Source organism: Ambystoma mexicanum, chromosome 14 (assembly GCF_040938575.1).
Source record: "Ambystoma mexicanum isolate Mex_15411 chromosome 14, UKY_AmexF1_1, whole genome shotgun sequence".
Classification (NCBI taxonomy): Eukaryota; Metazoa; Chordata; class Amphibia; order Caudata; family Ambystomatidae; genus Ambystoma; species Ambystoma mexicanum.
In genome coordinates this window covers 290,708,558-290,732,524 of record NC_090940.1, presented here as the reverse complement: position 1 = coordinate 290,732,524, position 23,967 = coordinate 290,708,558, and the positions used below count along the sequence as shown (strand labels likewise).

At 42.8% G+C, this 23,967-nt stretch overlaps 1 protein-coding gene across 1 annotated transcript in view; it reads left to right on the top strand.

Annotated features, from left to right (window-relative positions):
- The window catches only part of LOC138527289 (galectin-3-like), a 116,419-nt gene extending 115,316 nt beyond the window's left edge, over window positions 1-1,103 (top strand). The window contains exon 6 of the mRNA XM_069638372.1: window positions 774-1,103. Coding sequence (XP_069494473.1) covers window positions 774-923 — 150 coding nt within the window. The 3' untranslated portion in view covers window positions 924-1,103. The remainder of the gene's footprint in view (window positions 1-773) is intronic.
- Window positions 1,104-23,967: the final 22,864 nt, after the last annotated feature.

The following is a 23,967-nucleotide window of genomic DNA, read 5'->3' as shown; positions in this document are numbered from 1 at the left end:
GACACGGCAGCTATATCATAGAATATTGCCAGAAACACTTTACTCACATTTCTGTAGCATGATTTGTGAAAGATGTAATTCCCAATATCCAGTGAGGAGATCTTTAAAATGCTGAAGACCCCTCCCTCCCCAACCACATTTCTGTACAAGCTTCTGGCCCAGATGCCCAGGTATAAATAGCACCTAAAGATGGCTGTTAAACAAATATGACTAACCTGTACCACTGTGTTGACATGTTTTGACTGCATGCTTCTTCTACTATGTACAAGCGCTGTGATGCCTTTGGGTATGAGCACTACACAAATAAATAAATAAATAAATAAATACATAAATAAGCATCTACTTCGACACAGAAAGCTATCCATAGCCAATTCTAAACCACATACTACTGCTTCCTGCAGAGAGGACCCGCTCCCTGTGGTGGCAGACAAAAGCAGTGCATTGAAAAAAAAAATCCAATGACATTTTGGGAGTGATTTCCTTTCAGGGCTATTATAAATCAGATGTCTGCGTGTGAGAAGCTACCTTTTAGTGCGGGGACTGTGGAGAAGGCCGTGTTTGTGATAGAGCTTGTAGAGTCTTGATTCATACGAATTCAGAACTGCATCCTAAAATGTAGACATGGATCAATGCAAAGTGTGGCTTATTTCGACACGGGTCAGTTGTAGATTGTTTGCACAGAGCATAACAAAAAAGGGGTCCGGCATGTCTTCCCAACACTGGAAGAATTTGAACTTTGGTGCAGCGAAGACTAATGTTTCCATTTTTTTCAGATCGACATCGACTGTGAAGAAGACGCGTTCAAGGTGTACGTTGATGGCAAACTATACTTAACATACAAGACTCGAAGCCCTTTAAGAAGCATCAAGTATTTATCAGTCGTGCGCGCTACAACTGTCATGGTTGTATGTGCTCCAAAGTAGAAGGAAAAAGCATTGCGATACGTATCGTGAAAGTTGAAACAACATTGTTTAAATATTGTCCTTCAAAACTTTGTTGATAAAAACGCCTTTCTAACGGAAAACGAGAATCATGAGAAAGAAGTACTTCATAAACGACACGTTTGCTCAATAAACATGTGTGCATCTGTACAAATGGCAGAATTGTGTTGTGTTTCTTTCAATTGACAGTTCTATACATTGGTGACTCTACATTAATATGTGCACAGCTAGCACAGCAGTGAAACATTCTCTATCCATTTTAGTCATCATCATCATCATCATCGGGTATATCCGGATAATGAAATCCCCTAAACTACAAAAATACAAAGTACATGAAATAAAAAATGCTCTACAAAAGAAAAAAAAACATATATGGAAAAAACTACCCAATACAGAGTAATTCATGCCTGTACAATTTGCGAACAACAGACAGGGTAACAGTTATTAAATGATATCATCTTAAAGGCCATACACTTAAAGACGAAGCGCAGGATCAATCTTTGGCAACTCAAGAATCATGCTACACGAGCTTGTTGATCTACATAAAGCCAAGTAGTCTTTAGTGTGATGAGGGGCTCATTTTCATGAGAGCCATAACCCTAAGGAGTAAAAGCCTTGCCTAAGGCTGTTACTCCCTATTGCCATAGTACGCCGCCCTTTACACTTGCACCCCGCAGTGCAAATGACCAAAATCTGCCGGCAGAGAACCGCTTATGTTAAAGTGTAAACATAACGACTCCCCGCTGTAAAATTAGACTTTTCTTTTTTCTTTTTTTATTTTATTGTTTGAGCTGATGAAAAAACTTTACAATTTTAAAACTTACATTTTATTAGACTTTTCATGAACATGAACTCCAGAGTGTTTTAGCCACCAAGTCCTCCTTTTTGTTTGATACAGCAAAACAGAAGAAAATGTGCTTTATCTTCTGTACAGGTAAGACACAATTGACATACAGATTGAGTTGACTGACCCCAACGTACAGTGAAGGTTGCTACAGGTCAAATACCCAATCGAAACTTTTTTTAAAAATGGCGTACAGTCGCAAGGTGTACCACTGCAAAATCAGCATACAATATACATGACAGTGGCTGTAAACAGGAGCAATGCAATATAGGTACAATAGACATGCAGTGCTGCTCGAACACACGCGACCTGAGACCAGAATTCAAAGTACAAACCAATGAGCAGGTAACAAAAATAAGTGGGGCAGTATTCCACGTACATGGGCAACGATCAAAGCTGAGGGAGTGCGCTAGTAGTGTGTCTTTTTAGTAGGTCGTTTTTAAAGTAATCCCCAAGGTCCTTGGGCTTGGATGTACCCGGCATTATGGATACATACAGTTCCTGAGTATCGTTCGCCTACATAACATCAGAAAGGCAACTGTCGAATGATAGAAGCAGTCTATGGATCCAGTTCTTAAGTATACAGCATTTTGCTAGTAGGCAACACAGGTTGATGAATCTATGCTGAGGAAGAAGTAACGCAAGGAGCAAGACAAACAAACATAACTGAGGAGTAGGTTCCAGCTTCGCCCCTACTATTGGTGAGAGAGTGTCACAGATTCACTTACAGAAGGAAAGTAATGTAGGGTAAGACCAGAGCATGTATATGTAGCATTGCACCAAACACAGCACCCACTATTGCTTGTATCAATATGTTCCATTCTTGCCGGTGTATAGTGTAGCCGATATAGCACCTTTAATTGTAAAATACAGAATTGAAAATTGAGCGAGACCGTGCCGTCCACGCGCACCGGTGCACCAGCTTTCATCTGTAATGTCCACACCTAGATTGGTTCCCCATTTCACACAGAGAGAGCACAGGGTTGCTGGTATAGCTTCCTGCAATAAAGTGTACAAGGTGGATACTATGTTTCGGCAGCAGTGTGAATGGATGATATAGGTGAGTACAGGGTCCTCTGTCGGCTCAGTGGGAAAGTTAGGCCATTTTTCCCTGAACGCTGCCTGCATTCTGCAATAGTGCAATCTGAATATCAGTGTGAGAGTTCAGCAGTGCCTAATGTGTGCCCCATCAGTGTAAAACTCCCCTAACACGTTGGAACATTCATCCTGCCAATTAACTTGTGTAGCTCTGTCCATAGTAGGAGGGTTACTAGGCCATAGTGGTTGTTGCTTACTCTACGGTGCAGCGGAACCGGTCAGCAAGTTTATTTTCCGCCGTGCAAATAAGGTGGTCTTGAGCAGGTCAAATTTACTGGAGTCAGTGTACATGTGCATGCGGAGAAGAGTGCAGATATTCCAATCGCCTGCTGCCGCACGCTCGACTTTCACGTGGGGAGGTGTCGCATGGGCCAGAATGAGGATGATGCATAGTGTGCTTGAGCTGCGATCCAATAGAATTCCAGGTCAGGAGGCTTAAATCCCCGCCAGATTATGGTTTGGGGAAGTGGCTCCACTTTTTCCTCACAGCGCTGGAGTGCCAACGGATCTCAGATAAAGTATTTCTGTAAAGCACAAAGGTACCCATCACCAGGCCAAATGGGGATGTTTTGGAATAAGTAGAGGAACTTGGGCAGTATGAAGGATATTCACACAGCACCAGAAAGAGGCATACGCTTCCATTTGTCAGTTAGCCGCTCATTGTATGACTTGTAATTATCCAGGAGTAGTGAACGGTGGGCTCTACCCATCCGTTCACCGTGACCACTTTAGTATAATCAGCTAGGCTCAAGGGGTCATGACATCTGTGAGTGGGAATATTTCAGATATGGATTGAGTGATTAGGAGTCCTGAGTAGGGACCATAATTAACAATGTTGTTGCATACTGGGTTAGGTTGCCTTCCGGATCTCTAATGTACAAGAGCACATCATCAGCGTACAAAGATATAATTTCAAGTGTTCCTGTGATAAACACTCCACTTTTCACCTTGATCAAGTCCACTAGAGGTTCCATAGCCAAGGTGAAAGCAAAAGAGACAGGGGCAGCCCTGCCTTGTGCCACTAGCAAGATGTATGGGCTTGGATAGCTGTCCATTAGTACACACCCTGGCACTGGGCAAGGTATACAGCAATTGGACACCTTGGACGAAGTAGGGCCGAAACCGCATTTCGCTATACAGTAAAAAGAAAGCGCCAGGACACCATGTCCAAGTCTTTTTGCGCGTCTAGCCACACTGCCACTGCACAAGCATAGAGGTTGATCTGCGCTATAATATTAAAAAGGCGGTGAGTGGTCAAGGTCGTAGAGAAGCCCGGGTTAAAGCTTTCTTGGTCCTGATGTACCAGGTGCCTCATGTAGGGTAAGAGATGATTGGCTAGCACTAGCGTACTTCCAATAATGATTTCAGCTTTGGTACCAGTAGGTCAAGGTAGATCCTATAGAATTCTGCGCCGAGACCGTCCTACCCTGGGGACTTGCCAGAGGGTAGGTCATTAACAGCCTTCAGGATATCTTCAGTGGTAACTGGTTATACCAGAAGATCTCTTGTGGCATTTGATATCAATGTGATCGGCAAGTCATCTATGAGAACGTCCATCGCGAGCGCCATTTGGCAGTCTTGTGCCTGATATAAGTGGGAATAAAATTCGACGAACACCTCTTTCATGCCTGCCAGATGGTAAATCGATTCCCCTTTTTGATTATGTATGAATGGGTGCACGCGCCTCCCAACTCAGCTTTCAGAATCCTAGCCAGAGGATTACCCGGGCAGTCACCCTCACCGTAGGGACGGGCTGCTGCCGGTCTCGCAAAGTATTGAGTTTTTCTGTCAGTGTGCTCACGGAAGTAGTCCAATGACAGCTTTATATAAGCCAATCTGGTAATAGAAGGGCTGCTTGCATAAAGCATTTCCAATTTATATAGCTCAGTTTCAGTGGTCACAATTTCCTTCCTGATAGTCTTCAGTTCAACCAGTTCAGTGGACAATGCGATGCCTCTGATATAGGCTTTGAATGCTTGCCGGAGTGTACTCAGGGAAGCAATCGTACCCTGATTTTGGCTGAAAAATAATTGCATATTGTCACGAATAGTAGTACGGAACAGAAAGTCCTGCAGCTCTTGGGGTTTAATTTTGCAGTAGCGGGATGACTGTGTCATCAGCGTCAAGGACATTGTATGGACCATTGGTGAGTGATACCAATACGTGCGGGGGAGGATATCTATTATCTTAACCTTGCATAAAATCGAGGAGGAGAGTAGGTATAAATCAAGTCTGGATGACATGTGTACAGACAAATAGTATGTGTGGGGGTGAGATGTGGGGTGTAAAGTTCGCCACACATCCACAAGCCCCAGAATGCACATTCTATCTTGGATGGCATTCACGGCCTTAGTCATGGCCCTGCTAGTGATGCCAGTGCAGTCAAGTAAGAGATTGAGAATGGTGGTTATGTCCCGCCCCATATTAGGATCTCGGGGTATGACTAGCATAACCACAGCATGTGGTCATAAAAGACTCTGGCCCTCATTACGACCCTGGCGTTAAGGGATTACCGCTACCGGTAAGGGTACCGGTACCAGTAATCCCTTAACGCCCGATTACGAAGTCCCTTTGCGGGTCCCGACCTTAACGGCTGGTCTGTAACAGCCGTTAAGGTAAGGACCCGCAAAGGGACCTTGAAGGTGATTACGGTACAACATTTTGCGGTACCGTATTTACCGCCTTGCCCATTCCCATTGAGCCCTATGGGGCAAAAATGGGAATGGGGAAGGGCCAATGGTAAATGGGGAATTACCGCCCCGCCAACCATGGAATGGGGCGGTAATTCCCCATGTCACCATGGCAGATCCGGTAAATTACCGGCGTTAACCATGGCGCTAATAGCGCCATTGGTTAACGCCAGGGTCGTAATGAGGGCCCGTGTCATCAGAGTTAGGAAAATAAGAGCAACAACTCCCTATTTAGGAGTATACCATGTACAACCACATAACTGCCATGTGGGTCTAGCTGCATGTCAATGTGAGTGAACTGTAGGGATTTGTGGACAATAGTCATGACCCCCCTGGCCTGCCATGAGTAAGACGTGTAGTGTGTTGGGGTGTAGTGTATTGTTACTAGCTGTAATGTTATCTAATTTAGTGTTAACTTAGGCAAAGCCACTTCTCATGCTATCCATGAGGAGCTCAACTGTAGGTGTCTCTGGATCTAGCGAGTGTGTGTCGTTATCAGCTCTAGTATCTCTCTGCGGCTTAGCCTTAGGAGTCTGATTTGTGAATGCATCAATCTTCCACAGTTGTTTACTGTTGCTTCTACGTTTAGTCATGGCGCTGCCGTGTTAGTTGGGGAGGAATAAACAATGTTGGCTGGGGCTAAAAGCGGATGTAGGGGTCCCTGTGCTGTAGGGGTGTAGGAATGTGGGCCTCGCCCAGACGCAGCAGGCCCAGGACGATTTCCGCTGCATGGGAGTAAGCTTGTTTGCCCAGCGGTACCTAGAGACAGTCAGGCCGCTCGACCCCAGCAGCCACCGCTCCAAAAGGACTTTTACCGGAGGATCACCGCTGCAGCCCGCCTGTTATCCAAACACCTACATTCATGGCTTTCAACTAAAACTGCAAATCCCAGTGCAAACAGGAGCACCAACATTAGACCCACCTCAACATAGATGGCCTTCTCCTTAGAGCGAGGTATGACCATGTGTGCCTCTTTAAAACAGAAAGCCCAGATACTGCAGATGTGCAGGCACCAGATCACCAGTGTCTGACACATTAGAGGTGATCTACCCATCATTTACATCATTTGATGAATTCAGAACGTATTGCCACATCCAACACTTGCACAAGCCTCCATATCTGGATCCAGGCCTGTGGAAGTCACAGGCGCCTATGCCTAAGGATATGACTATACAATTATCCTCCACGGCACATGTCTGCAAACCAGGCAACAGTGCTTGGGATCACACAAGCCTCCTAGTAAATGTCAAACCTATTGGACCATTTTCAACTGTCAGTGCTATCTCTGGTCCTTGCAAATACAGACAGATGCGATTAATATTATTATGATTATCATTTAAGCAATAGAACCCGAGCGTCGGGGGCATTACCGTCTCAGGTAATGCCCCGAGGCCCATAGGTAAGGACCCGAGCGAAGCTAATCCTGATGAAGGGATTCCCGGCCGGGTAGGGACCTGGCGAGAGCCAATCAGAATGGCTCTTGCCTTCTGATTGTCTCTCGCCGGGTTACTAATCTTAATTAGGTATTTATTGAACGTGAAGCTAGCTTCGGGAAGCAATGGAGTGCTTTACAATCATAGGTAGATAACTAACCAATCTTCCGGAAACCACTGCTGCCCTAAAATACCTTTTTTTTGTCTTTTTATATATACATCTTTTTATTTACATGTATAACTCAACCGGCACACAGTGCCAACATTAACAATTCCCCTAAACCCCTCAAACAATTCTTGTCAGAGTGTACTGGTGGATTTGTCAGGTCACATTTGTACACATGTCTTCAGCGTTGCAAATCATACCCTTGAAAACGTCTACGTGTTCTTTTTCCTCTTGTTGGGTGTTGTTCCTCCCCTATTGCCTGTGACGTCTTACCAATTAATCATCTTAATGTTCTTGATTACTGGGTGCTTTTACTGGACTTCCATTTGTGTCCTGTGAGTGCGCCATCAGATGATGTATGTATGTCCCTGATATGTCTCTTGTGGCGGTACGATTGTTAATGCACTGTATTCGGATTCTAAATTGTCCACCTTTGGAGACTGCTTCCCACCACACCATTGCCACCTGTCTCTTAGCTAGCAGCAGAAGTAGACCCAGTAGTCGCCTCATCTCTCTGGGTACAAGCTTTGTGTATCCTAACAGCGCCACCAGTGGGCTTTGTTCTAGGGTATCACTTAGTGTTTCAAAATCCTGGTCCCAGAACACAGAAACTGGGGGGCATGCCCATGCAACATGCAGACCTGGGGCCTCTGGAAAAACCTACAGATCTGATCAGGTGTTTAATAGAACTGATGTAGGTACATGAAGTGAATTAATGTAAATCTGGCATTAAGGGCGAATTTCTGTGTGCCTTCACAGCAACATCTCCACATATCTACTGTGATCTCGCACCCCGGGGATAGATCCCATTTCTCCTTAGACGAGGCAGTTGCTCCCACCCTGGCATTGATGCACGTGGTGTCATAGTCGAGACCACTCTACTATTATGGCCACCCAAAATCACTTTATCGAGTATAACGGCCACTTTTGGCTGTTTGGGGCAGGTTGAAAACAATTGCTTTATTGAGTTTCTCAGCCTATAATATAGAAACACATCTAAGTCGTTAAGTGCCACCCTTGTTCTGAACTCTTCCAAAGTTATGAATTGGCCATTTGGGAAAAGCTCCCGGAAGCAGAATAATTGTAGTCGCTTCATCAGGGTCACATGGCCAGGTTCACTGGTGAGGGAGATCCCGGATGTGCATGTAACTGCCAATTGTCCTCATGTTATAGTCTGTCAGGTGCTTTAAGGATAATTGCCGCATCAGGAAAGGTGCTGCTATCGTCCTCTCCACTTCTACACGCAATCTGTCCCCCGCTCGCCAAACCAGTATAGGGGGAAGCTTGCTTGGGTTACGTTGTAGTACAATTCAAACTCAGGTAGTGCTAGACCTCCTCCCTGTACTGGTGCCATCAGTTTGTCCCAGGATATTCTGGGCTGTTTACCAGCCCAAATAAATCTCAGCGTGTCGGATTTTATATCCTGAAAATATTCATTAGGTAGTGCCAGAGGAGCATTTAGAAAGATGTATAGGAATCGGGGTAAAAGCACCATCTTAATCACAGATATTCTACCATAGAGGTTCAGAGGTAAGGTTCAGAGGCAGAAACGAAAACAGATTTAGAAAAAAAATCTCATCATAAGAAAACACGTTTGGAAATACTTGCTGAAACTTATAAAACAAAACAACACGGCATGATCGTTTTCGATTCTGAAAAATTACAAAGAAAAAATACAAAGAAACAGATTGAGCCTTCTGCTGTACAAATACTAAGATTTGAAAATTAGGAATGTTCACATATCCTGAAGAAGACGTATACAATTATCTAGAAGAAGTTTACTAGATATTGTTGAGTCGAAACTACTATGTGTCGGAAGTCCCACGCAAATTGGATGACAAAACTGCAGGACACCTATAGTTGATAAAGTTTACAATGTGGACAAATAGTACTAGTGGATAAATCATCCTTAGCAAGAAAAATCTGAAATGAAAAGAATTGGAACAGAAATCTTATATCCAAATTCTGGCTTTTGTAGATGAATTGTTTTAGAATGATGGAAATGAATGGTATATATGGAATATGAATGAATGGATGAGAAACGGTAATAATGTTTTAATTAACTTTTTTGTACTGTTTTATATATTGAATAATAATGAAAATAAAATCATGTTTCATTAGGATCACAGCTCCTGTCTCTTTCCCTAGTCCTCCACAATTCCACGGGGCACTACTTTTTGGTTAATTTACAATAGTTTACAACCAGTTCAGGATTACAGAACAATCATAGATCAACTTCTCAGTTTGTTTGGCCTCATCAGAAAGGACCCTTGATGAATTAGTTACTTTACACAAATACAGCTGTGTTAATGAGGCCCAGACCTAGTGTCGCTGTCTCCCAACCCACAAATATGACAGCACCTGACACTTCACATAAGGTGGAGGCCAACACAAAGCAGATGCTAGTTAAATCAAAATGTCACCCAACTATATTGCAATATGTAAAAGATAGTTATCTTTATTTTGTATTTCTCCCTTCAGTAAGCCTCAAGTTATAAACTGGAAGTCAGAGAGAGAGAGACTTTTAACTTCACCTACGAAAAACATAGTGAAGGGATCCCAAGATATCGGCACATCCATACAGAAAGACTTTAGAAGCCAAGGGTAAAGTAGCACAGGGAAGCTTCAGAGTCCCTTAAGTGAGTTGAACGAACTGCTAAGAGAGATAGCCAAGAACTATCTGAAGATTCTATATTGGTAGATACTTGCTGATAAAGCTCCCCAGGAGAAGGGAGTCATTCTCCTGGACTTTAGTTGGTTAATATTAGTGGTAGGGTCAGTACAGCTTAGTTTTGAACAGAGGACAGACTTTATTTGAAGTTCACAACTGACGACAAGCACCTTAGTTAGTTCTGTTAGGTAGGGAAACCAATAGCTTAGTAGAATGATATGCATTATTCCATATTTTGGAATAAACATACTTTTGAGAATGGTAACTTCTAGTCTGTCTCCTTCGTCTGACCCACCACAATACCTGCAGACTATTTTCTTGCCTGCATTCCAGGTCTGGACACCAAATGCTGTCTGTCTCACACTCTCTGTCACAATGGCCCTCCGGCTCCTGCACAACATGCAACAGGAACCAGGAAGCAGGCAGAGCTTCCTGCTTCCTTTCGCTGCACATTGGATCCAGAGTGCCTCCATTTCACCAGCCCTGGGTCACTGAATATGCAGGGAGGAGCAAGAGCACCCATGATGAAATGACTACTGGTATGCAGGAGAGGTGGGATGAGAAGTGGCTAAACCGCCTACTAAGTCCTACACTTCTGCTAATCCAGCAGTGATCTCAGTTATAAAGGTGAAACAGGCACAACCCGAAATATATACCTCGTTTGCTTCATTTGGTAGCGCAGGCCGAGGGCAAGCTATATCTTCAAGAAAGGTGTTAGCTACTAGCAGTAGCGACCAAAATAGTTTTAGCACAATTGTTTCAAAATTAAACAATATACAATCAAGGTGATATAAAAATATAGTTACTTTTATAAAACCATCAGTGCAACAACTAACTAAAAACCCTACAAAAACAGAAACACAGAGTATGCAGAACTTTGTGTGAAAGGACACTGGTTTGATCAGACTTGGTGTTCAGACAAGAGACTTGACAGCAATGTCAATGCTTTAAGGGTATGTTCTCTGATGAAAAAAGGTAAAGAAGGATGCTTGGAAGTAACTATGGTCTCAAAATGTGGACCATGGGAATGGGCCTCTTCACAGTACTATTACGTTTTGTCTTTGGTGTTTTACAGTGTCAAACTGGGCTTCTAGGATCTTTTACTGTGGCTGAGTCGATGTTGAGATGTTCGAGTTGATGCAATCCCACTGGCGGTCAGCAGTCGAGTCAGTGGTCAGACAATGTCTATGTGTGCTAAAGTCATTATGCCAGATGGATAAATTGGATGACTTCTAGCAATTAAGTTGGCACGAGTCAGTTACGACCACGATGTCGAGCCCATGATCAAGGTGAAATGAGTTGATCCGCTTCAATGGGTCGACCTGCATCTGCAATGCTCGAAATGGCTGCAAGTTATTTGAAGTTTGAGTAGAGTGCCAAAATCAGCCTGCAGGTCCTGTGGCAGCTGAAAGGGCATTGGGCATGGTTGATGTGGCTTGAAGATGTCTAGAGGCGACAAAACAGGATTTCAGCTGCTTCTGGGCTTCTTGGAGGGCATATCGAGGCCATGGTGAGTCCTTCAGTTCTGCGCTTCTACTCCAGGAAGTTGGCTAGCATGTACAGGGGCTTCCTCACCTACCGTGAAGGATCCTGGTCCCAGTGCCGCAGCCCAGCCTATAGAGGGGCCTTTGACCACAGCAGTTCATCTTCACTGTTCCCCAGATATGGTTATGGGACAGAGCTTGCCTCTACCTTGGATGCCTTCTGTCTTCACCTCCCTGTGGCAGTGGACTTTGGGATTGACTGTATACCTAACAGAGGTCCAGTGAATTATTCTTATTCTTCTGAGAGTCCAGGGATGAATCAAAGAAGGAGGGGGTTTTGTGAATTGTGATACATCTATTTGAATTAGTCCCTTCCGAGATCACCTCTTTATACAATGTTACACCTATGATTCCAGTGGTGAATTGGGTAAGTTTGTGTCTTATATTTTACAGATCAGTTTATCAGACTTTATTTTATAACATCAGATACAAAACTAGGCCAACAAACCTACATTCATCTGTATACACAGCATATAAACCTAAGTAGTAAGCAAAGCAAGTCTTCGAGTAAAGGGGGGTAAGGCAGTTTTGGAAAATTAATCTTTGAGAAAAAATAACATGAGTTAAGATATGGAATGACATTAAACAATGTGGACTTGGGTTTGAACCTGAAAAACATGTTTAACCAATATAAATAGTGGAGAACTATCAAAATAACCATAAAGTACATGTACATCAAGTGGAAGCTTAGTAGCATCATCCATCCTGATGAATCCCCCCTTAAGGAGGAAGTGTTGGGTGTGCAGCTTGTTAGCCAACACTTCCTTTTAGTTTTGGTCTTTTGGTGGCACTTCCACCTATAAGGGGAAATTATTACATTGGAGAACATCTAAGAGCGAAGTTACATGTGAGAAGGGGCACACAGCTTGTGGGTGTTGTTTGGTTATTTACAGACCCATTGAAAGCCTATGGCCATGCTAATCCCTTTGACCATATTCACTTACTACCAACTAACCCCCCTTCTCAAAACACATCCTCCAGGAATCTTTTTGAGCAAGCTGACTCAAGCAGCACATTATACTTTAGCCTTCCAATGTCATTCCTAATCAGTCTTCTGAGAGTGGATGGCTTATTTGCAGCTGTGAATGCACTTCTGGTGTAATAAAAATGTCTGCACAAAGTGTACATTCAGCCTCTTGATTTATATCCGTTTCTTGCACTGAAGTATTGTTAAAAACAAGCATTGACAAAAGCAAACATTTTGGCTTGTGCATCGGTATTATACAGGCATTTGCCAGGCACTGCGTCAGGCACTGCTACTATATGCGCAGGTAATCACAACATTTGCCAGGTGTTGCCATCTTATGGCCAGGAAGTACAATACCATGGCAGTGCCTGGCATATGCCTAACCTATGCCTACTCGAAAGCAACAAGGGAAACCATAGACTTCTAAGATATCACCTTCATTAGACTCATGCTGCAAGTAGCACGTTTTCACAACAACTTACATTTAACAATTCTGTTGTTAAGTTGGCCATTTTGAAAACTTTGGTCCGTTACGTGTTCACAATTTCGTCTATATGCTGATGTGTTTTTCATCTGTATTGTTACATTTCTAAACATGTTGGGGGGAAAAAGAATAGCAAAGTGCCGCTTGTGCTCGATTTTACTTCGGTATTAACTTTACACGCGTTTTCATTGGTACCTGGTATCTGTTTATTAAATCTGCTCAAGAAAATATAAATGCAGCCTTGCACTAAAGGACTCATATCTTGGCAATTGTGTGACACAATACACCTATAACTGTTCTCATATTTTGCAGGAATTTTTTTATTGATTTTTACCAATATGAACAGAATATTCCTTTTCACCTCAGTCCACCCTTCAACTTCGCAAAGAAAATGTCCACCATTTTAAACACTTTCACAAATGGCACAGCAATTGCGGATAAACTAAACATCTATCTGTCATTTATTTTTTTATTTTATAAACAGCAATGCGACAGGTTTTTCCCACTGTCAAGTATTGGCCAAGGGTACTACTGCATGTTATTTTTTCTCCTCAATAGGTAATTCATAAGTTACATAGATGTTTTTTTGCAAAGTACCCCGTTTTTCGGTGTCTAATCGAAAAAGCAATCTCTTTTATTGAAGAAAGGACAACTAGCTTGGAAATACAAAATGGTCAACATCACTAATTAGGGGAGCACGCTGGTAATTGACCGTGTTGGCCGTGATTCATGGAATTATTTGCGTGTGAAACGGGGATTGCGTGTCATTCTGCCCGCAAACCCCAATTCGTCAAACAGGGATTTGCGGGCAGAATGGCATGCAAATTCCCGTTTTACACGCAAATATTTCCATGAATCAGTTACTATGTTACAAGAATCTACCTTATTTATTGGTGCCACCGTAAGCGCGTGCTTCTTGGCTGGGAGCATGGCTCAGGCGCAACGTGTTTCTCTTACAAGCAAAAACCACCACAGCAACAGAAATTCAAATCCGCGTATGCATTGGGCTCTGGCGTCAAGCACGTTATGCAAGATTAGGAATGAATTCATCATAGACCCCTCCCCCACCCCAAACGTAAATGCAGTGTTGATGACATGGGCAATGCTTTATGACGCTGCTTCTCATTTTTAGTTTTGGGTCTTTGGTGATGCTTTAACGCCACCTCCCTGAGCCAAACTGAACTACAATGAGTGTGGACACATTCATGATTCTGCTTCACCATTCCTCATGCCCTTCCCACTATCATGGCAGTGCCCATTTGCAGGGAAAACATGAATGCCAGTTCGTGATACCCGTTGGACCTTTTAATTGGGAGTGTCTGCTGTCACTCTTTGATGCATAAAGTGTGATATGGAGTTGCCACACTTTCCATCAGTGATGGCAGTAACTGCTAATAGAAACTGGCATAGAACCCTGCAGTGACTTTTGACCCGTGCAGGGCCTTTAAAATAATGCTGGAAGTGTCCAAAATGCATTTTAATGAGCACTACTTACACATTTTTGAGGCTCCTGTGTGAGAGCAAATACACATTTAAAATAATAAAATAAATATGTGTTTCTGCCATTGAGCATGTGTGTCTGTCACTGTTCATGACAGTGCCTCCGTGTGGGTCTTCTGTCTGTGTGTTAATGCCTACCCGCACTTCACCTGTCTGCTGACTGTGGTGCAAAACAAAGGCTTTATTTTCTTTATTTATTTATTTATTTATTTGATATTAAGTATATACGGTTTATATCAACACCTGTGTACTAAATCACTTTAAATACCCACAAGAAGATTAACATTTCTCATATAAAGTCCATACAAATCTCATCATGAATCGTAAATCATCTAACACTTCATCTTGCGCAATCACAATTCATTTAACAATTCATCTAAAACCACATATTCGTCTAAAAACAAAAACTTTATAAAAAAATATGTTACATCACCTTTGGGCTTCATTCTCATGTATTTGATTTGTCAGTAATATCTCATATTGTCTATGTATAAAGTGCACTACTGCAGTAGTCATAGACACATGATTACCATTTAGTAGTCGGGACCACAAGGATTCAGAAAACACTGCTTCGGTGTTATAGACATATTTAGACAAGAGGCTCAATCCGAAGTCCCTCTCTCATTACAGTACAAGAAAAGGTGTTTGATGGTTTCCCTTTCTGAAGGTAGCCTACACAGTATGCAAAATCCCATTGAGGACACCTTACCTCAGTGTACGTAAAATATTAAGGCACAAGCGAATACACATTGCCCTACATTTAGCATTCCTAAATATTTTGGTAGGACATCTCTCTGCCCCTGACTTAGTTGAGATGTTTGAGACTGTACTGTGCATATGATCCCAGCACTTGTACATGGGAGGGTGCACCTTACATGTAATGAGGAATGCAATGACAATATTGGAGCATACATGGCTGCACTTGTCATGTGATGGAAGCACCTGGTTATACGGGACTATAACTTCAGGTTAGGGGGGTCCTTATCCCCTTGAGTAGAGAAAGTCTCTGAGACCTCAGATTGTGGAAGGTATGCCCATCTGTATACCACCTTCCAGGATTAGTTGATATAGTGGTTTGACTGCTCTTTGAGACTGATAGGCAGAGACTTGTTGAACTGCTCTAATATTAAAAGGTGTTTCACCTTCTATCCATTCATGTCCTCTAGCTATTTGTTTAACCAGTCTGAATCCAATATGACAGTTGTCATGGGGACTCGGAAATCTAGAGTTGAAACCCTGGAACATTTTTCTGTGATATTGGAGGTCCTAGCTCTGTCATTCGAAAATTCTGCCCCATCCGATAATTCTAGGGACTTTCCCAATTGGGGGTTATTAATTGGTAGGCCTTTGTAGCTCTCCTGTCTCCTGCAATGTATGTTCCCCAAAGTATTCCCTTAGAACCTGTGGTCTCTGCTAGGTGTTGGAAATGTGTAAAGAACTCTGCGGAGTTTTCCCCCTCTACATATTTTTTAAAAACCTTGAGAGTGTGTTGAGTGGTTCAGAATTGTTGGATTACAGTAGTCTTTAATTCCTTGATAACCTTTAATTGACTTGAAAGTAATACTTTCAAGATTTTCTCAAACATCTGACTCGACCCAAAAAATTCTATGGACTTGGCCACCAGTTTTGATTGTTCCATAATTTGTAGGTGGACCGTAATTTAGCCTTCTGCGAGACACTCTTCAGGCATCACAAGGTAGGAAAGGAGTATTCCTTCTCCTTTGGGAAGGACTAGTGGTGAAAGCGATGATAGTACGAAGAGTAACGTCAAGCTGAAGAGAAGACTTATTCACTGAGATTTGTAATGTCTGAGGGATATAGATAGGGCACCTATCTGGTGCAAGTGACTCTCACTTCCCTGAGTTCCAGTTTCAAGACTTCTTCACCCAAAGAGGAAGGATCCTCCTTGCATGATTTGTGAGGATCGGTGGGCAGACTAGAACTTTCCTGGCATGGTTTAGTCAGGGGGAGGAAGAAGGACGTGATACGGCTTCAGCAATTTCAAAGAGTGAGAGGTTCTCACTGGCTTTTCTCTTAACAATTGACTGATAGACAAAGTGGGGGTGTCTCAACCACTCACCCAGGTTTGCTATCACCCCTATCAATGGGTTGGATCTTTTGTGTCAAGCCCCATTAACTCACAAATGACACCACATGTCACAGTATGAGGAATCAATGGATGAATCAAGGCCCAGATACCTTCCAAACCTAAATGCTTTATTCAGCTCATAACACAGGTTGTGGAGTAAGGATACAGGTCTGAACAAAGCAAAGAGGTATCTAAATATAATAGGGTGGTGTTTAAGGAGAACCAAAACAGATGAGAAGAATGTTTTATACAAATATCGAAACGAGCCATGTTCATTACTCCAAGTGCCCTCTGTGGAGCTACCACTCAGTCATTAGGCTGCTTCTGTAGGGTTTGCTGGAGAAATTTGGCCCCCCTGTGCGTTGTTGTTGATATCTAGATAAATGTTTTTTCAGGCAACAGTCATTATTTTGATGGCCTCCAGTAAAGGGCAGTATGCCAAGTTCAAAGTCAGCTGCCAGCACTTATTATTTAAGAGCCACCACAGGTATAGGCTTCGTATAAGCTCCCCACAAGCTCTGTCCTGCCTCAGATTCACAATGAGTCCCCCAGGCTTCAATCCTCACTGAAACCTCCTTTCTTTGGTTTGAAATGAACGATCTTGATCCGGCTCTAAATTTCTTCTCTATGGCTTTCAATGAGCTCTCCTGCCTCTGTTTTGCAAAGAATTCTTACGGCTATGGTTTGCAATACATCCACATGGATCAGGGTCCCATTGAACGAGCATTGTTTATTTTACTTTGTTGACTTTCCAGTGCCATCTCACTCCCTCTCTATGTGCCTCTTCCAGATTTTTTAGGATTGTTAGCCCTACCAATCCCAGGTCAGGAAGGTGTTCCATTTTTCTACCACTTGTAGCATGGCTACACCTGAGCTGGTGCCCCAATGGTTGCGCCATTTGGCCCTTCGACAGGCACACTTGTGGGGTAAATTTATCCGCCCAACAGAACTCCTCTACAACAGAAGAACACATTTTTAGCAGTCACCAGCAGAATGCTGCACTAGCTGTGTTGAGCACTATTGCCTTGCAATAAAACTGCGTTTTGCAGTCACCAAAATAATGGCTGTGCTGTCTTATCAGCCACACATGGGGCAAGATGAAACACAGAACACACCGAGAATTGCTGCCAGTATTTTCTTCATTTGCACCAGAGAAAAGAATCAAAGGCAGCATTGCTATGCTGCCAGCTCAAAACCTTTCACTGAAAAAGAAAATATTCTGCCTTTTAAAATGACTGTGCCCTGATGCTCTTTTTCAGCTTTTGAACAGTACAAAACTTGGTTCCAGTGACACCCAGCTATGTCCATCTATATTCAGGTGGTGCTCCAGCAAATGGGGGCATTTCTCATTGAAGGACAGGCTGTGTCAGGCTAGATCTGTGAAATAACGAAGAACTTCACTGCAAACCTTACTCAAAACGCTTTGCTTTTGCAACAAAATATCACAGATATACTCGTTCCAAACAGCCCTCTCTCTCCTAGCTCATGTCATTTTCAAAGGACATTTTATTTGAACAGATGCCTGTGCATTTGAAACATTACTGGGAATTCGGAAACGTTCAGAAAATAGATCAGTGGAAGGCTGCATTATAAAGTGACAGCCAAGGAAAATTAACCACGTGTAAAATGGTGCTTTTTACAAACAAGAAAATGTCTGTTTAAAAGTATATTGTTGAATTAAGGCCATGTCCTTGCATAGAAATGTGACAGGGTTTGTTTTAAAACATATATAGGATATTTAACTCTAACAGACTTAAATAAATACATTTGCTGTGAGGCCTGCAGAACAGGTTTTTTCAGGCCCCTGCTTCAAATGATCTTGTTTCCTGGGAACAGGATCTACCTCCCTTCAAGTAGACCAGACCCCGGGGATATGAATAGGCAAGGATGGAGGATCTTGCACCCTCGTCAGACAATGTGGCAGTGCTCCAGCCTGGGAAAATGGATTTCCAGGACATATAGGTGTGACTTTCTGGTAGCACCTCCCCTCAACTCAAACTACAGAGCTTCAAAGGCAACTCCTTGGCAACGCTGGACTAAAGCTGGCTAGAGCCTGACAGTTGGCTGTGGGTGGGGAAGAATGCCCTAATATGGAAGACAGAGCCGGCCCATCTGGAGCAAAAGACTATTCTTATGTAACAAACTTTAAGACTTTTATTTCTGCAACCGGAAAACAAAGGAATGCAAAAGTTTAACAGTTTAAATGTAATTTTTGTGCCATCAAAACAAGACATTGTAGCTTTCCCTAGCATGTCGGGGACACAAACTGCAGGAAAATGTAATTAATGGGAAAAGTATACATGGTACAACTTTGAAAATGAATGCAAACATGTTCTGTGATAATAGGAAAACATACCTACAATTGTAGAATTTTAGGTGAAGTGGTTCCCACTAGAAATTGCGAAAGATTATTAGAACGACTAAATAACATCGTAGAAATTTAGGAGTTGGAATGACAGGTTCAGTGTAAAATATGGAATCTGCCTATGCAATTTTCAAAAGCACCACAACTGTAAAAATTAGCATTTTGTGTCATAACTGATTTTGCCAAATGTAACTGTGGGATGGCTGTGTACATTGTAAAGCACTCATCATAAAACTGATGTCATGTCCCTGAAGTCCAACCGGCTGACAGAAAGGCAGTGACTGGCACCCCTGACCAATCCAGTTGTTAGAGGCATGTCACGCCAAAGGTCTGCCCTCATAGTAAATCCTGCGATATCATCTGCCTTATGAAAGGTGGAGGCTCAGAGAGACAAAGGATGGACTCTCCTGACTTCCAGCTTCAGCGTATCCCGAGATCCAGACATTTCATACTCACCCTGCAAGATTCCAGATTCCACTGCCAGGAAAGCAATAGCTGATCCAGACCCACCTATCCAGGCAGAAGCACCCTTCAGAAGTAAACCCCACATAAATCCCACTAATTCAGGGAGAAAGGGGAAAGGTGGCTGAATCCCCATTGGGATTATCCAGCGCTACCTGCTTGCCCTGCTTCCTGCTTTATCCAGCTGATGCGCCGCTGTCCTGTGACCAGACGCTTGTCCCGCTGTTCAGGTACCCGGTTGGCGGTCCAGAATCCCATATTCAAGTGCTTATTGTATCACCCCATCCCGTAGCAAAACATAGTAGAACGTAGCATATCCCATTTTGATACCTTGCCATTTGTTCCACCCTATAAGTAATCCTGAAAGTATACTAGTAACCTAGTAACTGTTTAGATGATCAGAACCCTCTGTGTATTCTGTTCCTTGATTTCCCTGCGTTAGCACCATTCTTTCCTATCCTTTTATCCCACTGCATAAGTCCTTAGTCATATTTGGAATAAATTAATTAAATTCCCATCTAAAGAGACACACAGCATTATGGGGTTACACTTGCAAAGTAACCTGTGTCACAGGCAGCGTTCCTCTTTTCTAGCCACCAAAGTAAACTAAATATAGTTTCAGTAAAACTTGTCATTTCCTTTCCAAACCAATTTTCCCTGTCCACTTCGTTCACTTTTGAAACCGAATGTCCTTTCCCATTAAGAATCTCATCCTGTCAGTCATTTAGAGTTACCCTTTCACTTTCTTATTATTCCTGTGATGTGTATCTATCCCTTAGCATAAAAAATGCATTCGGATTTTGTCTGTTTACCCGATTTTTCATGCTGCTTTGACATTTTGAACCTGTGAAACTAAGCAAATGCAATGTCTCCACATTTGATTTGGCTGCACTGTGTTTTTCCTTCCAAAGTTTATTTTCCGAGCTGTATGCCATTGTTAGTACATTGCCTTGTAGTTTGCTAGTGTGCTTACATCTTTGATACTGCTTTACTCATTGTCACCTTATTCATTCAACTGCACATGTAAAACAAATATTTACTAATTCCGAGTGCTCCTTGCTACTCCTTTCTATCCCCCCATAATTCAGTTACTAGGAGTTTGAGGGAGCGTTGCAGGAGGAAATATTAATGATGGTTCTATCAGAAAACCCCCCGAAAAAATAATCTTGCCTGTATTCACTTGTGCATTATATGTCTGATGTTAAAAGGTCGCACTAAGTGTGTTCTATCATTCATTCCACAGTGTAATTATCACCACCCTGGTGATTGCTGCCCTCTATTAAATTTGTGTGATTTTTATGGAAATGTAAAAATAAATAGATATTGCATTATTACACACCGGCCTGGTCCATGGTCCATTGCGACCCAGGGTGTTTGTAAAGGTGGGTGTGAGATGGGTTGGGTGCCTTCTCAATCTGAATTCTTAGTAAATGAAGTAAACGTGTTTTAATTGTGCGTGGCATCCTAGGCCAGTATAAAGAGTCCTAGTCTGGTTCTGTGACCCCCCTTTAGAATCATTAACAGATTGGGTTCTTGTGCCGGGGATTGAGAATGTGTTGCCAGCTGTGACAGCTTAATACAGCAGGCTAACCTTCAAGGTAGTGATACTTTGTGGGGTAGAAAGCTGTGGTGCACTGTAAAAGCGCCTTCCCAAAACATAGACCCTAGGTATCAGGCCTGTGTGTAAAGATTAAATAAAATCAACCCTGAACTAGACAAAAAACAAAATAATACAGGTAACCATTATATAAATAAATTCAAAAAGAAAGAACACTCTCCATAATGACCACAGTAGAGATAAACATGGCTAGGTAGCACCTTCTGCACAATTTATTTTTCAGAGTGGAATGGGCACAGCAAGATGAGGAGGTCTCGCTAGGAGAAATGATGCAACAGGTCACCGCCATGGACATGGATGTGTGGCAGGACGGTAGCTTGTTACATCAAGCCTTGAGTGAACTGTATATGACTCCAAGCATTAAAGAGGAACAGATTAAAATGATCTGATTCACAGCCTACATATATTTCCATATGGGAGTTATGGAGGCAAAACATGAAGAAAATAGTACCCTTGTGCAAAATCAGTCTGAGCTCTTAACCCAAATCCAGACTGAACTAAAACTAATAGAAGAGAAATTCAAAAAGAGCAAAAATACTGAAGTAGAATTGGAAAACTACATCAAACAGCTAAAAGAGGACTTGGCTCTACAACAATAAAATAGTTCAGACCAAGAGGCCCAATTAGGTGCATTAAAAGAGGAGTGCCAGGAAAAGGTTGTTTGTTTGTTTGTTTGTTTTAATATTTATAATGCGTGCCAGACTGAAAGGTATCACAGTGCAAACAGGCATCAAGAGGGATGTTCAGCTTTGGTTATATTGCTGTGCAAGATCATACATTTTAAACAGTAAGTTTTATACAAAAATTGTGTGCAGCCAAAATGTACAGAATAGACCTATTAGCGCCATGGCTCATGCCGGTAAAATACCGGCACCGCCTTGGTGGAAAGGGGATTTACCGCCCCATTCCAAGGTTGGTGGGGCGGTAAATCCCCCTTCCGCCAGTGCCCTTCCCCATTCCCATTTCTGCCCCATAGGGCTCTATGGGAATGGGGAAGGCGCTAATTACGGCACTGCAATTTTGCGGTGCCGTAATTAGCTCCGAGGTCCCTTAGCGGGTTGGTTTTTAACGCCTGCAAAAAGCAGGCGTTAAAGCACCAACCCGCTAAGGGACCTCGTAGTAAGGCGGTAATGGTTAACAGTCACTGTTACCATTAACGGTGGCCGTTAACCATTACCGCCTTCCGTGTAATGAGGCCCCCAGACTCCAGCAGAGAAAAATGTCCAAAACCCCACCATGTTAGAGTCCAAAATAAAGAAATTGACCATCCAGCTTGCCTAAAATACCCATTTCGATTGCCGCTGGAGGAGAAAGAGAAGAGATTCTATGCCCCTGTGCGAGTGCAAGGGCAATGTGCATTTTCAGCACTGGTGAACACCGGATCCCAAGACATTCTTCTGTCAAAAAGGGCCTTTGAGCAGCTAAATTCAGGAAGGGGGGAGAGACACCAGATCACTCTCACCCTCTTCCTGGACAATTCCAGAACTTTGATCGGAATGAAATTCCTATCGAGGAGACTGCAGATCTGTAAATTAAAATTGGGCCACGTAAGGTGAAACACCCAGTCATAGTAGTGACTCCAGAGAGAACCCCCGGTCTACTAGAGAATTACATCCTTTGGAGGTTGTCTCCCCTAATAGACTGTGTGAACAAGGTCTTCTGGACCCAGACTAACCGGCCAATAAAATTAAAACAAAGTGTCAACCATGTTAGTTTAAATGGCACATGCCACATGGTTGAACAAAATTCTGATCATATTGACTTTCATTTCCAAAATAATCAAACACCTGACGTTACAGTAATTGCTGTAGGACAACAAACTGGTGATGGGAACTCCTCTCCATTCCTGAAAATCAACCTTCCTTCCAGTTTTAAGTGGCATTCCACAATGTAAGGAAATACTTTGAAATTTTATACCAATTCACAATCTGAAAATCCCAATTCTATAGTCAAAAGTGATGAAAAACCAGCTCAAAGTTTAGCTGACATTCAGAAAATTAGAGAACAGCTGTTCCTCCCTATTCAGTTAAATGTGAGGAAGGAGTCTGTTCTCACCAGAATGTGCCTGAACAACGGAAAGAGCATCATCAGTGAAGCCATGTTCAGAAAACTCCCAAAGGATCCAACCATTCCTACATTTAAATTGATTAAGTGGGAAATGGGTCTGGACACTCCCAATACCAAAAATCTCCTGCCTAGCAGGTGTATGCTCAAAATTTCTATAGGTCACAAAAGCATAGAGCATAATTGTTGGGTTGTGTTAAATGTCCTTGCTGCATTCTATTTAGGCAGTGACATTCTCAATCGGTTTGCAATTAATTTGGACCTCATAAATTACAAGGCCTGGACCTGACTAGGGGGCAATCCCATGGGCTTTGATGATTCTGAAAAAGCATTTCAGTCAGCCCAATTGCTGCTGTATGCAGTTGAAGTTCAAATTGTAGAGGAGGTCACCATCCCAGGACGGACCAGACAATTCCCACTGGACTTAAAATTAAAAGAGGACAGCAACTGCAAACCCCTGATGCCTATGTACATCACAATGCCCATCTCCAACAGCAGGGGTTGGGGTTTAACCCAACACCATTAGTCAATGTAGAACACAACACCATTCCAATAGTGATGGATAACAGCAACCCTAGGATTATCACTCTGGGCGCAGGCACCATTATTGGAATGTCAGTTGATGAGCGACATTTTTCCATGGATCTAGGAAATGAACTCATAGGACAAATCCCCAATGACTGCTTTGACGATGACAGTGACAATGACATACCACCGGACAGGATCTTCACCCGGCAAGTGGGGAATTTCCCTGGTGTACTCTTCCTGCCCTTATGGAGAGGAAGAGGTGACTGATGACATCAGGAAGGATGAGGTGATCTTCCAGGTCCACAATGACTGCCTCTCCTACCTGAATCCCTCTGTCCAGGTCAACACTTTAACCAGCAACCTCTCCACCCAACTGGAGGAGGCCGCTGAGATAGCGAAACCCGAGGTCTTTCCAGGCTTCAGGTAAATGGTTGAAGAGCGTGTCAACCTCGCTGATGCCTGTGAGACTGAGGAGCAAAAGCAAAAATGTAAACAGGTTTTCT